Source organism: Rutilus rutilus, assembly GCF_951802725.1.
Source record: "Rutilus rutilus genome assembly, chromosome: 22".
NCBI classification, from domain to species: Eukaryota; Metazoa; Chordata; class Actinopteri; order Cypriniformes; family Leuciscidae; genus Rutilus; species Rutilus rutilus.
The window spans coordinates 529011-549445 of record NC_140227.1 but is presented as its reverse complement, the minus strand read 5'-3'; the positions used below and the strand labels follow the sequence as shown (position 1 = coordinate 549445).

The following is a 20435-nucleotide window of genomic DNA, read 5'->3' as shown; positions in this document are numbered from 1 at the left end:
TCACCGATCTGTGTGACCGGGATTGTTTTGACAATGTTGTCGTCTGAATGCAACAAACACAAGGAAAAAATTCTGTTTTTAGTACATCGTTGTTGTGTAAACACCCTGAATATGTGAGCGACTGACAGACCGAAGGAGGATGAGATTAATGAAGCATGACTGGAACAACTGTTGTGTTACACTACAAATATCCTTTAAAATGTATTCATGTAAACCACTGCACATAAAACTGACACAAACTTATGCTTATGTTGCCTTTTTATTTGACAGCATTTTAACATTAATTTGAAAACCAATTTTTCATCATTTCTACATTTTAAAAAAACTTTAGAATATAAAGGCATTTAAACAAACACAAATATGGAATATCCAGCACAATCACAGTCAGTGTTGAGAAACTGTTAACAGTTGCTTCGAGTTTTTCTGTGCAAATAATGGTGAATTTGTGAGAATGATCTACATAAAAATACAACTTTCATTTATTAATCATCATGACAACATTAAAACAGAGAAAAAAAAAATCCTTTTCCAGTGGATCTCAGGTTGTAATTAGACAAGAAACAGCGCAAGAGTTACATAATCATTATATGCAGCAGTGTTTTCTGCACATTTCATACATACGTCCAATAGAATCTAGTTTAAAGTCCCCCTGTGATGAAGATCCAGCTTTTAATGTTGTTTATATTTTTAATACACTTTAAGACAAAGCATGTGTAAGTTCATAAGTCGACACCATTGCTGAGTATTTCCTCCTTAAAACTGCAGTGAACCAAAGACGTCACTGTGTTGTGTTTCTGACATCACAAACTACCTTGTAACCAATCAGATCAACGTGTGATCGTCAACCAGTGGATCTCTGAGCTGAGTGAGTGAGTGAGTGGAGGCGGGGCTCATTTGCATTTTCATAGAACCGCGCATACTAAATGAGGCAAGGGTGTCGAGTTACAGCCAAGATATTTTAAGACATGAAGAAACATTTTTCAAGGAAAAAAAGTTTTAAGTAATTTTGGTGATTGAAAATGAGTTTTAAAGGATAGAATTATTCACTACAGAGGGACTTTAACACAATCATCCACTATGAAAATCAAACCAGGTGCATATCAGTTTAATCTGTTAAACACACACTACCAGTCAAAAGTTTTGAATCGGTAAGATTTTTTATGTTTTTGAAAGAGTCTCTTCTGCTCACCAAGCCTGCATTTATTTGATTAAAAATACACAAAAAATAGTAATATTGTGAAATATTATCACAATGTAAATCATCTGTTCTCTATGTGAATATACAGTAAAGTGTCATTTATTCCTGTGATCAAAGCTGAATGTTCAGCATCATTACTCCAGTCTTCAGTGTCACATGATCCTTCAGAAATCACTCTAATATGAGGATTTATGATCAAGAAACATTTATGATTATTATCAGTGTTGAAAACAGTTATTTACATTTTTATTTCACGATTCTTTGATGAATAGAAAGTTCAAAAGAACAGAATTGATCTGAAATAGAAGCTTTTGTAACATTAAAAAGTTTGGGGTCAGTAAGAATTTTTTACTGAAGACTGGAGTAATGATGATAAATTCAGCTTTGATCACAGGAATAAATTACATTTTAAAATATATTAAAATAGAAAACATTAATTTAAAATTTCCATAATATTTAACAATATTACCGTTTTTTTGGTGTTTTTTTAATCAAATAAATTCTGGTGAGCAGAAGAGACTCTTTTAAAAACATTAAAACTCTGCCTGATCCCAAACGTTAGTCAGTAGTGTGTGTGAGGTCCAGAGTCAGTCCTGGTTTGAGTTCAGCCCATCGTGTGGACGAAGCTCTTGTGGACTTCTCTGTAAGCGTTTCTCAGGAGAACGTACGGGAAACACATCTCCAGCATGTCTTGACTCAAGAACGGCGACTGATCCACGATCTACAACACACACATGAGAAAACATTCATTCATAAAGTATTATAGATCCTGAGCTCATAATAATCCTCCAGAGATTCATTACCATGTGAAGAATGAGATAAACTGAGTCTCTGTTCTTTATTTCCACTCGCTCCACGTTCTGACCGAGCTGGAGTAAGATGGAGGACGCCACCTACACACACACACACACACACACATTACAGATGAGATGTTCAGAGTGACGTGAAGCAGTGTGAGAAGAGTGTGTGTGTGTGTGTTTCACCTTCAGGAACTCCTGCAGTTGTGTTTGTATGTTCTTCCTCTGGACGGTGAACATGGCGGCCGCCAGATGATTCACTGCAGTCGCCAGACAGTGGATGTTGTTCTGGTGGCCTGGAGAAGAACACGACAAGCTCAAGCTCAGCAGGCTCGAGGCGGACCACAGAGCTTTAGGGTCGGTCTACACCGGGTCATTCGTGTGTTTTCTGTGATCCAGTGTAAATGCTCTCCGAAACACATTCGACACGGATTTGAATCCGATCTCTCAAACCACATCAGGAGTTCTGGGCCGCTCTCCACACCGAACTGGACACGTGTAAATGCCTCTGGTTGTTGAAACCACAAGTGTACATTTTACTATAAAAGTAAACGTGTGAGAGCGTGTTATAGGCTACATGTCAGATATGACGACGCTACTGCAGATGAGCATCTCTTCATCAACGAGCAAACTATCGCAAATCAAAGTGAAGTCGCAGACGCTTAACACACAATCATCATCATTAAAAGTAAAGAAACGAAATGATCTGACAGCGCTGTTCTCTCCTATAGCGGTGTCTGATCTTGAGATTAGCTGATGATCGATCAAACGCAGCTCATACGGACGTGAATCCATTAAATCTGCATATAGCGCTGGAATTGAAGATCGGACTTAAATCCATTTTGCGAAAACACATTCATGTGAGCAGGTGTAAATGGAATCGTTTTGATATGAAGTGAAGTGACCCGGTGTGAACAGGCCTTACAGAACAACAAGATGTATAACGCATACAAATTACATGTATAACTTTGATGAAAGGTTTTGATCCACTTCAAATGTTGACTACTGTATATAAATGAACTAAATAACTTTTTTACAACAGAAATGAACCATCACTGATCTTACTGAAGCTGGACTGTGACGATATTTTCTTCTGGAAACAAACTCTGCTGCAGTATTCTCCTGTTATCTCTGTAAAGCTGCTCTGAAACACTGTGTTGTGAAAAGCGCTGTATAAATAAAGGAGACTTGACGACTTTTATCAAGGGTCTGTCAGGAAATCATGATGAAGTTGGTGATCAAAGCAAGCGCTCATGTTTTTAGCAATACATTTATCATGTTGACCCTTTCCCCGCCAGCATCTTTGATCATTCACAAAACTTTCATGGCACCCAGAATTTCTTATTGTATGAATATCTGAACCATTTTATTCTAGCTTCATGCATTCTTTTTTATCCACACTTGTGGGTTGTCATCCAGATTTACATTTTACATTTACATTTATTCATTTAGCTGACGCTTTTATCCAAAGCGACTTACAATTGCTATATATGTCAGAGGTCGCACGCCTCTGGAGCAACTAGGGGTTAAGTGTCTTGCTCAGGGACACATTGGTGTCTCACAGTGGATTCGAACCCGGGTCTCTCACACCAAAGGCATGTGTCTTATCCATTGCGCCACACCACACTACACATGTGTCAGATGGGATTCAAATGGAGTTATGATGGATAGATGCACTTTTATGATGGACAGATGCACTTTTATGATGGATAGATGCACTTTTATGATGGACAGATGCACTTTTATGATGGACAGATGCACTTTTATGATGGACAGATGCACTTTAATGATGGATAGATGCACTTTTATGGACTTCAAAACAGAAACCGTCCATTCACTGCCATTATATATATATATATATATATATAAATATATATGTCCATCAGGCTTAAAGCTGTCTCAAAGCTGTTTCTGTCGTCTGTGAGACTCAAACTCACCTCCCAGTTCTCGGCTGTAGAACGAGTTGGGATCCAGACACAGGGTGGGCAGAGACACGGCTATATACACCATCAGAAGACAGCTGATCTTAAACTCCTCCTCGAGCGACAAGTTGTCTGGCAAGGAGAATAACAGGTTATACATCGAAACAATCAGATCAGATTATCTTGAGACATTCCTCCTTTATCAGGACTTCACCTGTCTGCGTGTTTGCTATCGCCGAAACCAGTGCAGGGTCGATCTCACATCTCAAACCAGCAGCCGAAGACATCTCATACACACCGAGAGTCATCTACACATGATCAGACGAGGACAATCAATAAACAAGACATCTCATACACACCGAGAGTCATCTACACATGTGTCTAAGTGGTGTCCGCAAAATAATATTTTTTAATTGAATGACTGAATGTCTGAATGACTGAATGTCTGAATGATTGAATGACTGAATGACTGAATGACTGAATGATTGAAGGATTGAATGACTGAATGTCTGAATGATTGAATGACTGAATGACTGAATGATTGAAGGATTGAATGACTGAATGACTGAATGATTGAAGGATTGAATGACTGAATGACTGAATGATTGAATGTCTGAATGACTGAATGTCTGAATGATTGAAGGATTGAATGACTGAAGGATTGAATGATTGAAGGATTGAATGACTGAATGACTGAATGACTGAATGATTGAATGATTGAATAATTGAATGACTGACCTTGATGTCGAGCTCGGGCTTGATAAAGTCCTTCAGACATTTGATGGGTCTCATGAGAAACGGACAGTGTCTGTCCATGATCTACAGATGGAAATGACCAGTACAGTGATGTTATAGCAGTATATTATAGCACGTCATGCATTTATTATTATGCATGCACTATAAGATCTGACAAATACAGATTTAATATTAATGAACATGAAGGGCTTCTCACCTCGGCAAGAGCGTCTTGGACCATAGACCGAAACGACAGAATCACCCCAATAATGGTCACTCTCTTCAACACATTCTCACAGCCTGGTGGAACATATTAGATAAATCAGCGTTTCATTACAGAAAGAAGACACAAGAGAAGATTTATGAACGAGTGAAACACTTTAGACCAGGGCTTCCCGAACTTTTGTCCTTGGAGAAGTTGATAGAATTATGCTCTTTTTCTGTCTGTTTATTTTAACTTTTGACATGAAATAGAGATTCATCACATCTATTTTCCAAATGCATCTCCATGATTGTACTGTGAACAATTCATTGTTTTGTGAATTTTTTTTTATTTTGACTCTATACTTTTTAATCAAGAAATCCTAACTGGATCTTCTGGTGAAACGACTTCACCTTGTGTAAACGTGACGCTTATATCTGTTCATACACATGCAAGGCATTTCCCATTAAAATAACACTACAACACAGTTTTAATCAAGGGTAATAATGTAATAACTATAATTCAGAGAAATTGGTGATGTGTGTGATCTTTGCTTTTTAGTTTTACTAAGAGTGTTTTATGATTTATTTAACAATAAAGAAGCTATTATGATTGTTTTTGAGAGGAATGATATTGGAAAGTGTCCAAAACTGCAGACAACTAAGTGAGTAAACTATGTGAGGATTTGAAGAACTGTACCTGTCAGCTTCTTCTGAAGGTCAATCATCGCCTCAGGCTTCTCAAAGTTAGCTCTCATTTGCACCAGGACATCCATGTTGTCACTTACAAGTTTCTGAAAATGAAAACATGATTTATTTCATGTTTACACTGTATGACTGTAAATTAGCCATGTTTGTGCTTTAGAAAGATGTCATGCCTTCAGTTCTCCAATTTGGGATATGATGTGCCACATGAGGTTCTCATTTAAAAACTTCATTCCATACGGGCCAATCAGTTCAGCCAACGATCGCAAACCTGCAGACAAATATGTGTGAATTAAACATCAAACCAGCGTTTAACACCATTTCAGGCACCTTACAGTCTTACTGTATAAAATCAGAAACCGGATCCGAAATATTTCCTTGAGTAAAATACTTTTATAATGCGAGTTGAATATTATTTAGCCTGAATATTTAGCTGAAATATCTTTCATCTTACCACCGATGTCAGAGTATTCCTCAGCACGAAAGCTCTGCTCGTTCTCCGTGTTCTGGTTGATGAAGCACTGTATGGTTGGACAGTGGACTATGAGAGCGCTGCTGGCCTGACGCAGGAGACCCTCGAGATACCTGACCACAGGAGACCAGGAACACAGTTAAACCAGAGACCAAGAACGAACACAGTTAAACCAGAGACCAAGAACGAACACAGTTAAACCAGAGACCAGGAACGAACACAGTTAAACCAGAGACCAGGAACACAGTTAAACCAGAGACCAGGAACACAGTTAAACCAGAGACCAGGAACACAGTTAAACCACAACATCCACAGTTAAACCAGAGACCAGGAACACAGTTAAACCAGAGACCAGGGACACAGTTAAACCAGAAACCGGGAACACAGTTAAACCAGAGACCAGGGACACAGTTAAACCAGAGACCAGGAACACAGTTAAACCAGAGACCAGGGACACAGTTAAACCAGAAACCGGGAACACAGTTAAACCAGAGACCAGGAACACAGTTAAAACAGAGACCAGGAACACAGTTAAACCAGAGACCAGGGACACAGTTAAACCAGAGACCAGGAACAGTTAAACCACAACATCCACAGTTAAACCAGAGACCAGGAACACAGTTAAACCAGAGACCAGGAACACAGTTAAACCACAACATCCACAGTTAAACCAGAGACCAGGAACACAGTTAAACCAGAGACCAGGGACACAGTTAAAACAGAGACCAGGGACACAGTTAAACCAGAGACCAGGGACACAGTTAAAACAGAGACCAGGGACACAGTTAAAACAGAGACCAGGGACACAGTTAAAACAGAGACCAGGGACACAGTTAAAACAGAGACCAGGAACACAGTTAAACCAGAGACCAGGGACACAGTTAAAACAGAGACCAGAAACAGTTAAACCAGAGACTGGGAACACAGTTAAACCAGAGACCAGGAACACAGTTAAACCAGAAACCGGGAACACAGTTAAACCACAACATCCACAGTTAAACCAGAGACCGGGAACACTGTAAAACCAGAGACCAGGAACACAGTTAAACCAGAGACCAGGAACACAGTTAAACCAGAAACCGGGAACACAGTTAAACCACAACATCCACAGTTAAACCAGAGACCGGGAACACTGTAAAACCAGAGACCAGGAACACAGTTAAACCAGAGACCAGGGACACAGTTAAACCAGAGACCAGGAACACAGTTAAACCAGAGACCAGGGACACAGTTAAAACAGAGACCAGGAACACAGTTAAACCAGAGACCAGAAACAGTTAAACCACAACATCCACAGTTAAACCAGAGACCAGGAACACAGTTAAACCAGAGACCAGGGACACAGTTAAAACAGAGACCAGAAACAGTTAAACCAGAGACCAGGAACACAGTTAAACCAGAGACCAGGGACACAGTTAAAACAGAGACCAGAAACAGTTAAACCAGAGACTGGGAACACAGTTAAACCAGAGACCAGGAACACAGTTAAACCAGAGACCAGGAACACAGTTAAACCAGAGACCAGGAACACAGTTAAACCAGAAACCGGGAACACAGTTAAACCACAACATCCACAGTTAAACCAGAGACCGGGAACACTGTAAAACCAGAGACCAGGAACACAGTTAAACCAGAGACCAGGAACACAGTTAAACCAGAGACCAAGAACCATTTAAACCGCAACAGCACGACTGTATGTGTTCAATGACTCGCTCATAAAAGCAGTCAGTTGTTTCATTCCTGAAAATATCAGCAGTGTTGGGGAAAGTTACTTTTAGAAGTAACTAATTGTGTTACTTAGTTGTGGAAAGTATTGCATTTTCACTTTTCCTCACCTGGGCTAGGCTTGTTTGTGCCAAAATAGAACTTTTTCATTTAAAGGCTCTTTCACACCAAAGTTGAAAGGAATAAGCCTCAGGCTGAAAAATGTGCATTCACTCCTTTAACAGTAGAGGGCGCCGCTCAATAAACCTTTCACCTGTGATGTCATTCTGGACCACAGCAATAAAAAAATAAAGCACAAATGTGATGTTTATCTAAAGTCATTTTTGCAGTTTAGAACGGTTGAAGTGGATCATCGAAGGTCAGCAGCAAAGACACTGGTTAATAAAGTGAGATTAAATACATAAAGTATATTTGTATTATTTAGCATATTTAATTGCAGGTTTGCGTGATATTCTGCATTTTTTGCATTTCACTGTTTTTATTCATTTTGAGGAATACTGAATTTGTGCAAGTGAGATGCTCATATTTAGTCTAGAACTACAATATTCACACACAAAGCCTCTGTAATAACTCACGATCTGAAAAAAATACAATACATTCAATATATGGGTCAATGACGTGACGCCTAAATTTTCTGTCCGATTGCATTTTTTCAGGCAAAAACGGGTTAAAATGCATAAAAAGATACTGCATATTTGAAGTACCTCTCCCATGTATGTACTCACTTTAACTCATCAAAAACCTTTACTTATTTTTTTTTTTTTTTGTTATTTAAAGTGTCAAAACATCATGTGGTGCAACCGTCCGGCCATAACTTCTGTTTTGAAAACGTCTTTGAAATTACTCTGAATTTATTCAAATTTATTTTCTGCACTATTTGGCATGATTTCCAAAATGTTTTGTAATCCTTTAAAAAAATTCAAAGCATTTGTATTTATATTTCCATCATAATATACAAACAAACTTTGTCCGATGATGTCCATTTTATGAAATATCATGTGGTGTGACCATCAAGGAACTACCATTTTGGGACTTTAATGTTGAAAACTATTCAAACACAGGACGTTACATCATATACCAATTTACCAAGGACCCATGGAAGCAGCAAGCAGGTTTGTAATTCTCTCAAATTGGAAAAAAAATAAACCTTTGTAATGGTTGGTATGTAGTTGCCAAATTTGGATGTCATGTGGTATGACCTAAAAAAACTATTGACCCCAAATGTTACCTGTATACAATAATTTTATGAAATAATTTATATCTATTACATTATTATTTGTTAGAAAGAAATTCTAAGTCAAGTTAAAAGAAATGGTGCACTTGTGTTTTTGATGAGATTTTTATTTTTAAAAAAAAGTTTATGTTCAGGAAAATTCTGTGAAATTTGTATGAAATCTGGTTTAAATCAATTTTTTTGTATAAAATGTATTGTTCATTGATCTCTTTAAATAGATTTTTAACTTTATAAGGTCTTCGTGTCATTTGGAGCGACCACTTATCATTTGGTGCGACCAATAATCGCTGTATTAAATGTAAAATAAAATATCTTATTTTTGTGGCTGAAATATGAATCACTGATACAGTATGCTTTAGTAAATGATATTTTTAAAACATTTATATCAGTTTTATGTGATTTACAGGAAAAGTAAGTCTGTTAACTAGATTTAAGAAGGCAACTCGGAAATTATAGAACAAAAAACGAGATCATTATTTACAAAAACTCAAAAGAAATGCAAAACTTGGTTTCTAAACACTTTAATTACTAAGAACTTGTAAAAAAAATGTTTAAGCATGTTAAGGAAATTAATTAATTTTAAGATAAATCACAGTCGCACCACATGACATTTTTTAAGGCTACGGACAATTCATCTAGATGAAAAAACACTAAAATCCCTTAAATTGAATTTTTTTAATGAATTTAGGTGTACACAACATCCTTAATGTTTGAACAATTGCAACAGATATTATTATTTTTTGTATTTTAAAATTGACCTGTCGAAAATCCTTATACGTCATTGACCCATATATTATAATATGTAATTATCTATATGTCGCTCACAGTCTGTAGGATTACGCTCAAAAGCTGGAAAAGCTGGAGGAAGTATGATTTTATGAAAGGTGGCACGGCCTGAAAAGTTTGCGAAACCTCATTCTCATCTAGGGTAAGATCAGTCCTGAACTCACAAATTGTTAGTTAATTACTTTCTCAGCCAGCGGCCATGAACTACGGGATACACAGGTGACATTATACATCACAGTCTGAGCCTTGAGGAAACGGCCCTGATGAAGCTGACGAAACTTCATGAGGTCTCACCAGGTAGTATAGAGAGTCGTGATGGTCTGAGCCCCGTACGAGTCGAGAGGTTGAGTCTGCTGTAACAGGACACTCTTCACGAGCCGAGCCACGTCGATGTTGATGTAACAGTTGAGGCACTGAAGACTCGACACGTACGCTTGAATCCCAGCCAGCAGGTCCGATGGACGGGCGATCTCGTGAGTGCTCTGGTTGTAACCCGCCATCTGCACGATCACCCTGCAAACCTCCATTTGTTAGGTTGAAGCAAACAGTGCTCTACGCTGAGATTAATGATTTATTAAACTCAGGTGTTTTTTACTCAATACTTTTTCATCTATATTTTACAGTTGTGAACACTCTCAAACAAGCCTTTAAAGGAATATTCCTGGTTTGAGAACTTTACTTGTGGCGTAAAGTTGATAACCACAAAAATGTATAAAATAAAATAAACGTCCAAAAGTCCAGATTGCAATGAGGCATGTACAGTGTAGGTGAATGAATGTTAAGGCTGTAAACATTAAAAGTATAAACACAAGACATAAAAAATATACCAGCGAACAAAAATATGTTCTAAGTACGTTAATGAAAAATATAAGTTATAAAAAAATTATTATTTCTGAACACTCAACATTTTTATTTCTTGGATATCATTTTTCAACCATTATGGGAACGTTACTTTTGAATACTTTGAATACTTGTTACTTTTCCCCAAATTCAACTGAAAATGCAACTTTTAATGACTTCTGCAGTTTCAAAATTATTCACCCCCTTCATGGCAAGCATCTTTAGCACTGAGTAGAGCCTTTTGCTGAAGCGAGATGTATAACAGACGCAGCTTCTGTGTCTGAGGGATCTGAGCCCGTTCCTCATGAGCAACAGCCTCCAGTTCAGGGATATTCCTGGGTTTGTGTTCTGCAACCGCCTTCAAATCCCACCAGAGATGTTCTCTGGGGTTCGAGTCAGGAGACTGTGATGCCACTGTATCTCCCAGGATGACTTCTGCAAACAAGCCTTGGTGGAATCTGAGGTTTGCTTGGGATCATTGTCCTGCTGAAGGTCCAAGCTCCAGCTTCCTCTCTGACGGCATGATGTTTTCTCCCAGGATCTCCTGATACTTCAGTCATCCATCTCTCCTTCCTCACGCTGCAGGTTTCCAGAGCCGGAGGATATACATCAGCCGAGAGCATCACGAGCTCCTCATGCTGAACTGTAGACAGAGTACACTTCATTCTTCTTCCTCCAGACACACGCTGATCCACAGGGCCGAACAGCTCCAGTTGTGTTTCATCGCTGCACAGAACAGAATCCCAAAACTTCTGTGGCTTATTTATATGATTTTGAGCTCTTTTCTTGTGCTGTTGGGTCAGTAGTGGTGTAGTCTGGCATGGCTCACTGTTCAGCTGAAGCCTCAGAGCCTGTGGACATCAAGTCCTGCTCTAGATCTTCTGCAGTCGCTCCAGGGCTTTCTGGACCGGCTTTCTCAGAGATCTGGTTTCAGCCGTTGAAACGTTCCTTTTTCTGCCCGTCCGGGGAGAGTAACCACTGTTCCTTTAACACTGAACTTGCAAACTATGCTTCCAACATATGTTTCTCTAGGAACATTTAGTGCCTTCACTATCTTTCTGTATCCTGTGCCTTGTTTGTGAAGGGCGATGATATCTTCTCTTTTTGGACCGTTCTTTGCCATATTTCTAACATTCAGTCAAACGTGACACTCATCAAACCTCACCAGTTCAGATATTTCATGTGTTCTAGCTCGAGCACACCTGGTGCAGCTAATGAAGCCCTTGATTAGTGAGACAACACCTGTTCTGCAGATGTGTGCTGTTCTGAGGGATTGTATTCAGGGGGCTGAATCATTTTGAGACTGCAAAAGTCATTAAAAGTTGGGAAAAAAATCGTTTCCTAACCTTTTCTGTTTAACGTCTAATTTTACTACCTTATAGCCATGATGCCTAAAACCCTAAAACAACTATACAGATTAAACAACACACAATTGTACATAATTTAACATAAAAATAAAAATAAAATAAAAAAAATTTAATAAAATTATAAGCCTCACATGTCTGGATTCATTGTTTGCGCTTCGTGATAATCTTTTTTTTCTTCTTTTTTTTTTAAAAATAAAGCGACGTAACCTGGGATATTCCTTTAAGACACACAGGGCCCTATCTTGCACCCAGCGCAACTGACTTTGTACAGCGACGCATGTATCATTCCTATTTTGTACCCGACATACAGCAGACTTTTCCCTCCACAGACGCACGTCGGTAAATTAGGGAATGAACTTGCGCTCCCGGGGGCGGTTCAGCGAAGAGAGGAGGCGTGTTCCGGCGCAAACGTTCCCTGGTGCTATTTTGCAGTTTCAGAAAACAATTCCTCCACAGGCCAGGAGAAACCTCGTCTAAAGTCAGTGGCGCGTTATTCAGATGCTATTTTAAGGGCGCATGCTTGGCCATAATGTAGCGTGTGCACAACGCACATACACTTTGCTTATCTCATCTACACACAGACGCATCAGTTCTCATTTTTAGAAAACCATACATAATTAGAAGGACAAATATTAACACACGAGGGAAATCATTGTTGTGTCCATGAAGATGTGAAAGAATAGGCATAAATCTAGCTTACACATTTACCCACATTATTATACGCCTGTTTAACCGAAGCTAATTTGTGTGTGTTTCTCCATCCCCAATGTCACTTCTCTGTGTTTTACGGCCCTGACGAGAACGCCGGTCTCCTCGGCTGTGAACCGTTCCTGGCGTGCGTCTGGCAAATCCGCCATTATAATAGCAATCCGCCATGGAACAAGCGCGCCTGCTCTTAAAGGGAATGTGAGATGACGCTCTGATTGGTTTATTTCACGTTACGCCCAAACCACACCTATGAGTAATGAAGCGACTTCAGACCAACACATTTTAGATTTGCGTCGGGCGCAAGAGTCATTTATCCCGCCGGTATAATAGCAACAGCGCCGAGATCCGCCCACAAAGTTACTTGCGTTTCGCGTTTGATACTTGCGTTTCAGATCGTTACAATAGGGCCCAATGTGTGATTGAGAGGATGTTGTGATCTGAACAGTGCAGTAGTGAACACTACAGAAGTGAGTGTACTTGTTGAGTCTCATCTCCAGCTGTGTGAGCAGGAACTCGGCCGGCACAACGATGTGTTTGAAGACTGTGAAGTCAGCGCAGACGCTGTAGGAAGCGCACAGTTCTGTCAGCGCCATGTGCATCTTATCCAGACTACAACAGAAGAGAGCAGTCAGCTTGCAAATCTATATGAAAGATAAAGATAGTTTTTTCATTCCTATACTGAATCTGTCGGATGATGCATACTTTGTGACGAAGGCTCTGTCCTTCCTGAGGCTTTCCGTCCCTGGTTTCTCTTTAGGCACGTCTCCTCTCTTTGGTACCGGTTTCTTCAGTTTCTTATTGCGCGCTGTGCTGATGGTCTCAGCGCTGTGTTTGGGCAATAACTAAAACACAGCAAAAACTTAAACACTTGTGGTTCTTACTGGCTTTTTTGATTTATGGGCATTCATGTCCATTTTTTTTTAAACTACATTATATATATATTCTTCAACCTAAAACCAGACCACTATAATTGTAGTTTTGATCAGGTTGATCTTCATACTGAGTTCAGTAGATTTTCTGTACCTTCTCGTTCAGGTTACACTGTTCGGCACAGATCTCCAGCACCACCGAACACGTCTGACGGGAAATCTCCTCCAGAAAGGCCACGCACAGCTTCAAGCTTTGCTTCTCCATCTCTTCAGTCTAGCCCACGCACACACACAAGAGAAATATGACAGAAAATCATTTAGTAGCAGATTTCCTTTTGTGAAAATGATCTATTGAAGGGATAGTCTACAAATTCTGTCGTCATTTACTCACCCTCAAGTTGTTTCTAACCTGTAAGCATGTCTTTGTTCTGCTGAACACAAATGAAGATATTTGAAGAAAGTTTGTAACCAAACTGTTTTGGGGGAAAAAAATAGTCAATGGTTCCCCAGACCTGTTCTGTTCCCACATTCTTCAAAATATCTTCCTTTGTGTTCAACAGAACAAAGAAATTTATAGAGGTTTGGAACAACTTGAGGATTCAATTGAGGATTTGGATTCAACAACTTGAATAATTTTTTCGGTGTAATATCCCTTTAATTTTCCTTAAAAAGCCATATTATGCTGTTTTATACAGTCTTGATGTTGTTTCAGGCTCTACTAGAACAGGTTTTCCTGCTTGAATGTTGATTATTCTCCTCATATTCTCCATTGTTGCGGCTCCTCTCTTCCCAGTCTGTCAGTAACGCTCTGTTTACTTCCTGTCTCTATGAAGCCCCTCCTTCTGAAAAGCACACTGTGTTCTGATTGGTCGGCTGGAGCAGTGTGTTGTGATTGGTCGAGCGCTTCGAGTGTGTTTGGGAAATGTCCTGCCCCTTAACCATAACTGCCAGTTTAACACACTACTAACTATATATATATGGGGGGGGGGGGGGGGGGGGTGGTCGGGGGTTAATGTAACTTTGCTTTTCATTAATTATTTAAAGCTCAGTTGAAGTACGCTGATATAGAGAGCACTGACCTCCTCGGGACAGAGTGGATGGAGACTCTGGCTGAAGTGTGAGCAGACGAGAGGGAACGCCATCAGGTATCGCTGCATAGACACGTCCTCGCCGCTCTGAGAGAACATCTTCTCAAACACACGCCCGTGGAAACTGAAGATCACAGGCAGCAGAAATCAAGCAGAGTCCGTTTACTTTTATTAAAGCTCATCGGATTCACAGGACATCTCAGAGACTCACCAGAGGATGGAGAGATCGGCCGTCTCGCAGAGGAGCTCGTTCACAGTGTCCATCATCCTGGTGTGAAACTGGGCCATGTTCATGATCTTGGCGAGTTCAGGATAATCCTTCAGAGCCAGAGACGCTTTACCCACACTGGTGTACGCCTGAACAACACACACAACACATCGGTGATGACACTGGTGTACGCCTGAAGAACACACACACACACACACAACACATCGGTGATGACACTGGTGTACGCCTGAACAACACACACACACACACACACAACACATCGGTGATGACACTGGTGTACGCCTGAACAACACACACAACACATCGGTGATGACACTGGTGTACGCCTGAACACACACACAACACATTGGTGATGACACTGGTGTACACCTGAACAACACACACAACACATCGGTGATGTCACTGGTGTACGCCTGAAGAACACACACAACACATCGGTGATGACACTGGTGTACGCCTGAACACACACACACACACAACACATCGGTGATGACACTGGTGTACGCCTGAACACACACACAACACATCGGTGATGACACTGGTGTACGCCTGAACAACACACACAACACATCGGTGATGACACTGGTGTACGCCTGAACACACACACAACACATCGGTGATGACACTGGTGTACGCCTGAACAACACACACAACACATCGGTGATGACACTGGTGTACGCCTGAACACACACACAACACATCGGTGATGACACTGGTGTACGCCTGAAGAACACACACACACACACACACACACACACACACACAACACATCGGTGATGACACTGGTGTACGCCTGAACAACACACACAACACATCGGTGATGACACTGGTGTACGCCTGAAGAACACACACACACAACACATCGGTGATGACACTGGTGTACGCCTGAACAACACACACAACACATCGGTGATGACACTGGTGTACGCCTGAAGAACACACACACACACACACACACACACACACACACACACACACAACACATCGGTGATGACACTGGTGTACGCCTGAACACACACACAACACATCGGTGATGACACTGGTGTACGCCTGAACAACACACACAACACATCGGTGATGACACTGGTGTACGCCTGAACACACACACACACACACACACACAACACATCGGTGATGACACTGGTGTACGCCTGAAGAACACACACACACACACACACACACACACACACAGCACATCGGTGATGACACTGGTGTACGCCTGAAGAACACACACACACACACACACACACACACACACACACACACAGCACATCGGTGATGACACTGGTGTACGCCTGAACACACACACAACACATCGGTGATGACACTGGTGTACGCCTGAACAACACACACAACACATCGGTGATGACACTGGTGTACGCCTGAACACACACACACACACACACAACACATCGGTCATGACACTGGTGTACGCCTGAAGAACACACACACACACACACACACACACACACAGCACATCGGTGATGACACTGGTGTACGCCTGAAGAACACACACACACACACACACAGCACATCGGTGATGACACTGGTGTACGCCTGAAGAACACACACACAACACCTGAAGAACACACACACAACACCCGAAGAACACACACACACACAGACACGCACACACACACACACACAATACCTGAACAACACACACAACACATCGGTGATGACACTGGTGTATGCCTGAACACACACACAACACATCGGTGATGACACTGGTGTACGCCTGAACACACACACAACACATCGGTGATGACACTGGTGTACGCCTGAACACACACACACACACACACACACACACACACACACACACACACACACACACACACACACACACACACAACACATCGGTGATGACACTGGTGTACGCCTGAAGAACACACACACACACACACACACACAGCACATCGGTGATGACACTGGTGTACGCCTGAACACACACACACACACACACACAACACATCGGTGATGACACTGCTGTACGCCTGAAGAACACACACACACACACACACACACACACACACACACACAGCACATCGGTGATGACACTGGTGTACGCCTGAAGAACACACACACACACACACACACACACACACAACACATCGGTGATGACACTGGTGTACGCCTGAAGAACATACACACACACACACACACACACACACACACACACAACACATCGGTGATGACACTGGTGTACGCCTGAAGAACACACACAGCACATCGGTGACGACACTGGTGTACGCCTGAAGAACACACACACAACACCTGAAGAACACACACACAACACCCGAAGAACACACACACACACAGACACGCACACACACACACACACACACACACAATACCTGAACAACACACACACACACACACACAATCACCAATGTATAAAAGTCATGATTCCCACTCTGATGAATATTATAGGCCTATGGATGTGTAACTGATCAGTGCGAGCCGTACCTGAAGTCTCAGCCAGTCCAGTCTGAACGGTCTCAGGTCGAACTCTTCTCCTGCATTTACTGCGGAAACACCAAAGAATATTCAGAAAGCCAATAAATGTGTGTGTAACAATTGGATCTGAATTCCTGCTACACATTGGATCTAATTTGCTGTAAGATGGCAGAAGAAAGAAATGGACTTTCATCTCATCTCATATTTGTCTATTGATAGATTAGTGACTAATTCCCTAAACAGTTCATCAAGACACTGATCCTGGAAAGCAGAGCAAGAAATTACAATAATCCCTTAAATGTGGTTATTAGACAGGCATGAAAACAGGAATATTACACTTTGCATGATTATACAGTATATGTGTTCAGAAGCAATCCTCAGTCCACGTTGATCTGAAGGAAAGACTCACAGTGCTTGAGACTCATTGAAGAAAGAGTTGAGACGAAGGACGACATGAGAACCGATTCTTCCTCCGGACACACGTACATGCCCTGAAACCAGGAGATACGCCACATAAACGTCTGTGTGTGTGTTTGCGAAGAGGACGGAGTACCTATCACACACACACACACACTCACACAGAGGACAGAGACAGCGCTGTACCTACAGTGGGGAGAACAAGTATTTGATACACTGCCGATTTTGCAGGTTTTCCCACTTACAAAATCCAGAAAATCACATTGTATGATTTTTAAATAATTAATTTGTATTTTATTGCATGACATAAGTATTTGATCACCTACCAACCAGTAAGAATTCCGGCTCTCACAGACCTGTTAGTTTTTCTTTAAGAAGCCCTCCTGTTCTCCACCCATTACCTGTATTAACTGCACCTGTTTGAACTCGTTACCTGTGATCATGAGGAAGGTGAGGGAACAGCCCAGAACTACACGGCAGGACCTGGTCAATGACCTGAAGAGAGCTGGGACCACAGTCTCAAAGAAAACCATTAGTAACACACTACGCCGTCATGGATTACAATCCTGCAGCGCACGCAAGGTCCCCCTGCTCAAGCCAGCGCATGTCCAGGCCCGTCTGAAGTTTGACAATGACCATTTGGATGATCCAGAGGAGGAATGGGAGAAGGTCATGTGGTCTGATGAGACAAAAATAGAGCTTTTTGGTCTAAACTCCACTCGCCGTGTTTGGAGGAAGAAGAAGGATGAGTACAACCCCAAGAACACCATCCCAACCGTGAAGCATGGAGGTGGAAACATCATTCTTTGGGGATGCTTTTCTGCAAAGGGGACATGACGACTGCACCGTATTGAGGGGAAGATGGATGGGGCCATGTATAGCGAGATCTTGGCCAACAACCTCCTTCCCTCAGTAAGAGCATTGAAGATGGGTCGTGGCTGGGTCTTCCAGCATGACAACGACCCGAAACACACAGCCAGGGCAACTAAGGAGTGGCTCCATAAGAAGCATCTCAAGGTCCTGGAGTGGCCTAGCCAGTCTCCACACTTGAACCCAATAGAAAATCTTTGGAGGAGCTGAAAGTCCGTATTGCCCAGCACAGCCCCGAAACCTGAAGGATCTGGAGAAGGTCTGTATGGAGGAGTGGGCCAGAATCCCTGCTGCAGTGTGTGCAAACCTGGTCAAGAACTACAGGAAACTTATGATCTCTGTAATTGCAAACAAAGGTTTCTGTACCAAATATTAAGTTCTGCCAGAAAGACTCGGGAGAATTAATGCTGTAGCATAGACATTTATTAATGAGCTCAGCAAGCAATCAAATTCTTTGGCGGAGGCCCCGTTCATGACTCGAATTCCAGGGGTATTGAATCAGCGACTGCTGACTGAAGATGAAGGCAGGGGCGCCGCTCACCCCCCGAGGCGATGAAGGGGGCCATCTGGTGGTGGTGGGGTGGATGGAAGGGAGGGCGTCTTGAAGACTTCAGGTTGGAGAGGAGAGCCCATTTAGTGATGTTGGGGATGGTGATGGTGGACACCTGGGTGGTCGTGATGGGGGGGGATGGAGGAGAAGATCCGTCTTAGTGGTGGTGGGGAGGAAGGTGGTGGCTGGAGCAACAGCATCTGCGGACTCAGATATGAGTAAGTGCTGCCCTTTTATGCTACAGCAAGAAAATGAATGGGTAGTTGAAGAGGCAATTAGTGACGTAAATGATTGAGTCTCCCTGGCAGAACTTGCGCTAGCTTTATTTCTGCTTTTCTGATGTATTAAATACTTATGTCATGCAATAAAATGCAAATTAATTATTTAAAAATCATACAATGTGATTTTCTGGATTTTTGTTTTAGATTCCGTCTTTCACAGTTGAAGAGTGCCTATGATAAAAATGACACACTTCTACATGCTTTGTAAGTGGGAAAACCTGCAAAATCGGCAGTATATCAAATACTTGTTCTCCCCACTGTATCACACACACACACACACACACACACACACACACACTCAGTGCTGTACCTGTATGGTGTCGTTGAGCACGAGCGCGTCGTACTGGGACAGGTACTGGAGATGGTAGCGCTGGAGGATGTATCTGTGCTGGACCAGAAGAACTCGCAGACGCTCCATGTAGAACAGCAGCTCTGCCATCTGTCTGCATCACACACACACACACACACACACACACACACATTGATAACCCAACTTATGATGGGCTTTTCCCACTGAATCAGTGTACAGGTTCACACACACACACACACACTCGTGCTTCTCTTCCTGATAAACTCCTGATAGGAAACTAACACAAGCGCTGCCAGTCTTCTAATCCAGAGAGCGGAACAGAACATGAACAGAACCATATGAGCCATTCTTCAGTTAGAGGCAATTATTACTAACTATGTTAAATCTAAATATGGTATAAAATATGAAAATCTGATTTTTTTTTCCAGATCTTGGGAAAGTGTGCACAGTCTGAGTTGTGTTGAGGATGAAACTCACGAGTCTGCGTAATCCTCCGGTGTCTTGGTTTTTGGGATGTTCTCTGCGTGCCGCACGAGCCAGAGCACTTCATCCCGGGAGAACGACAGCGCCATGAACACGAATAAAGCCTAGAACAAGCACAGGGTTCACAGGTCTGTGGAAGCTTGTTTCCCACAGAGGAAAACATTAAAAAGGTCATTTTGACTTTTTAT

At 41.7% G+C, this 20435-nt stretch overlaps 1 protein-coding gene across 2 annotated transcripts in view; it reads right to left on the bottom strand.

Annotated features, from left to right (window-relative positions):
- Positions 1-240: 240 nt before the first annotated feature.
- Positions 241-20435, bottom strand: part of nckap1l (NCK associated protein 1 like) — a 33165-nt gene continuing 12970 nt past the window's right edge. The window contains exons 12-32 of one of the 2 annotated variants that reach the window (XR_014625799.1): positions 20242-20351; positions 19765-19897; positions 17746-17827; positions 17346-17404; positions 14859-15004; positions 14639-14771; positions 13714-13833; positions 13393-13532; positions 13168-13299; positions 10070-10288; positions 6013-6143; positions 5732-5829; positions 5554-5647; positions 4870-4952; positions 4656-4736; positions 4132-4225; positions 3933-4049; positions 2182-2291; positions 2002-2091; positions 1739-1919; positions 241-1181 (exon numbers count right to left, since the gene is read on the bottom strand). Coding sequence is in view for 1 of the 2 variants with exons in the window: in XM_084394382.1 (XP_084250508.1) it covers positions 1803-1919; positions 2002-2091; positions 2182-2291; positions 3933-4049; positions 4132-4225; positions 4656-4736; positions 4870-4952; positions 5554-5647; positions 5732-5829; positions 6013-6143; positions 10070-10288; positions 13168-13299; positions 13393-13532; positions 13714-13833; positions 14639-14771; positions 14859-15004; positions 17346-17404; positions 17746-17827; positions 19765-19897; positions 20242-20351 (2289 nt within the window). In the remaining variant the exon portion in view is untranslated. Of the gene's footprint in view, positions 1920-2001; positions 2092-2181; positions 2292-3932; positions 4050-4131; positions 4226-4655; positions 4737-4869; positions 4953-5553; positions 5648-5731; positions 5830-6012; positions 6144-10069; positions 10289-13167; positions 13300-13392; positions 13533-13713; positions 13834-14638; positions 14772-14858; positions 15005-17345; positions 17405-17745; positions 17828-19764; positions 19898-20241; positions 20352-20435 lie in introns of both variants that reach the window. The other variant, XM_084394382.1, reaches the window with a different exon arrangement.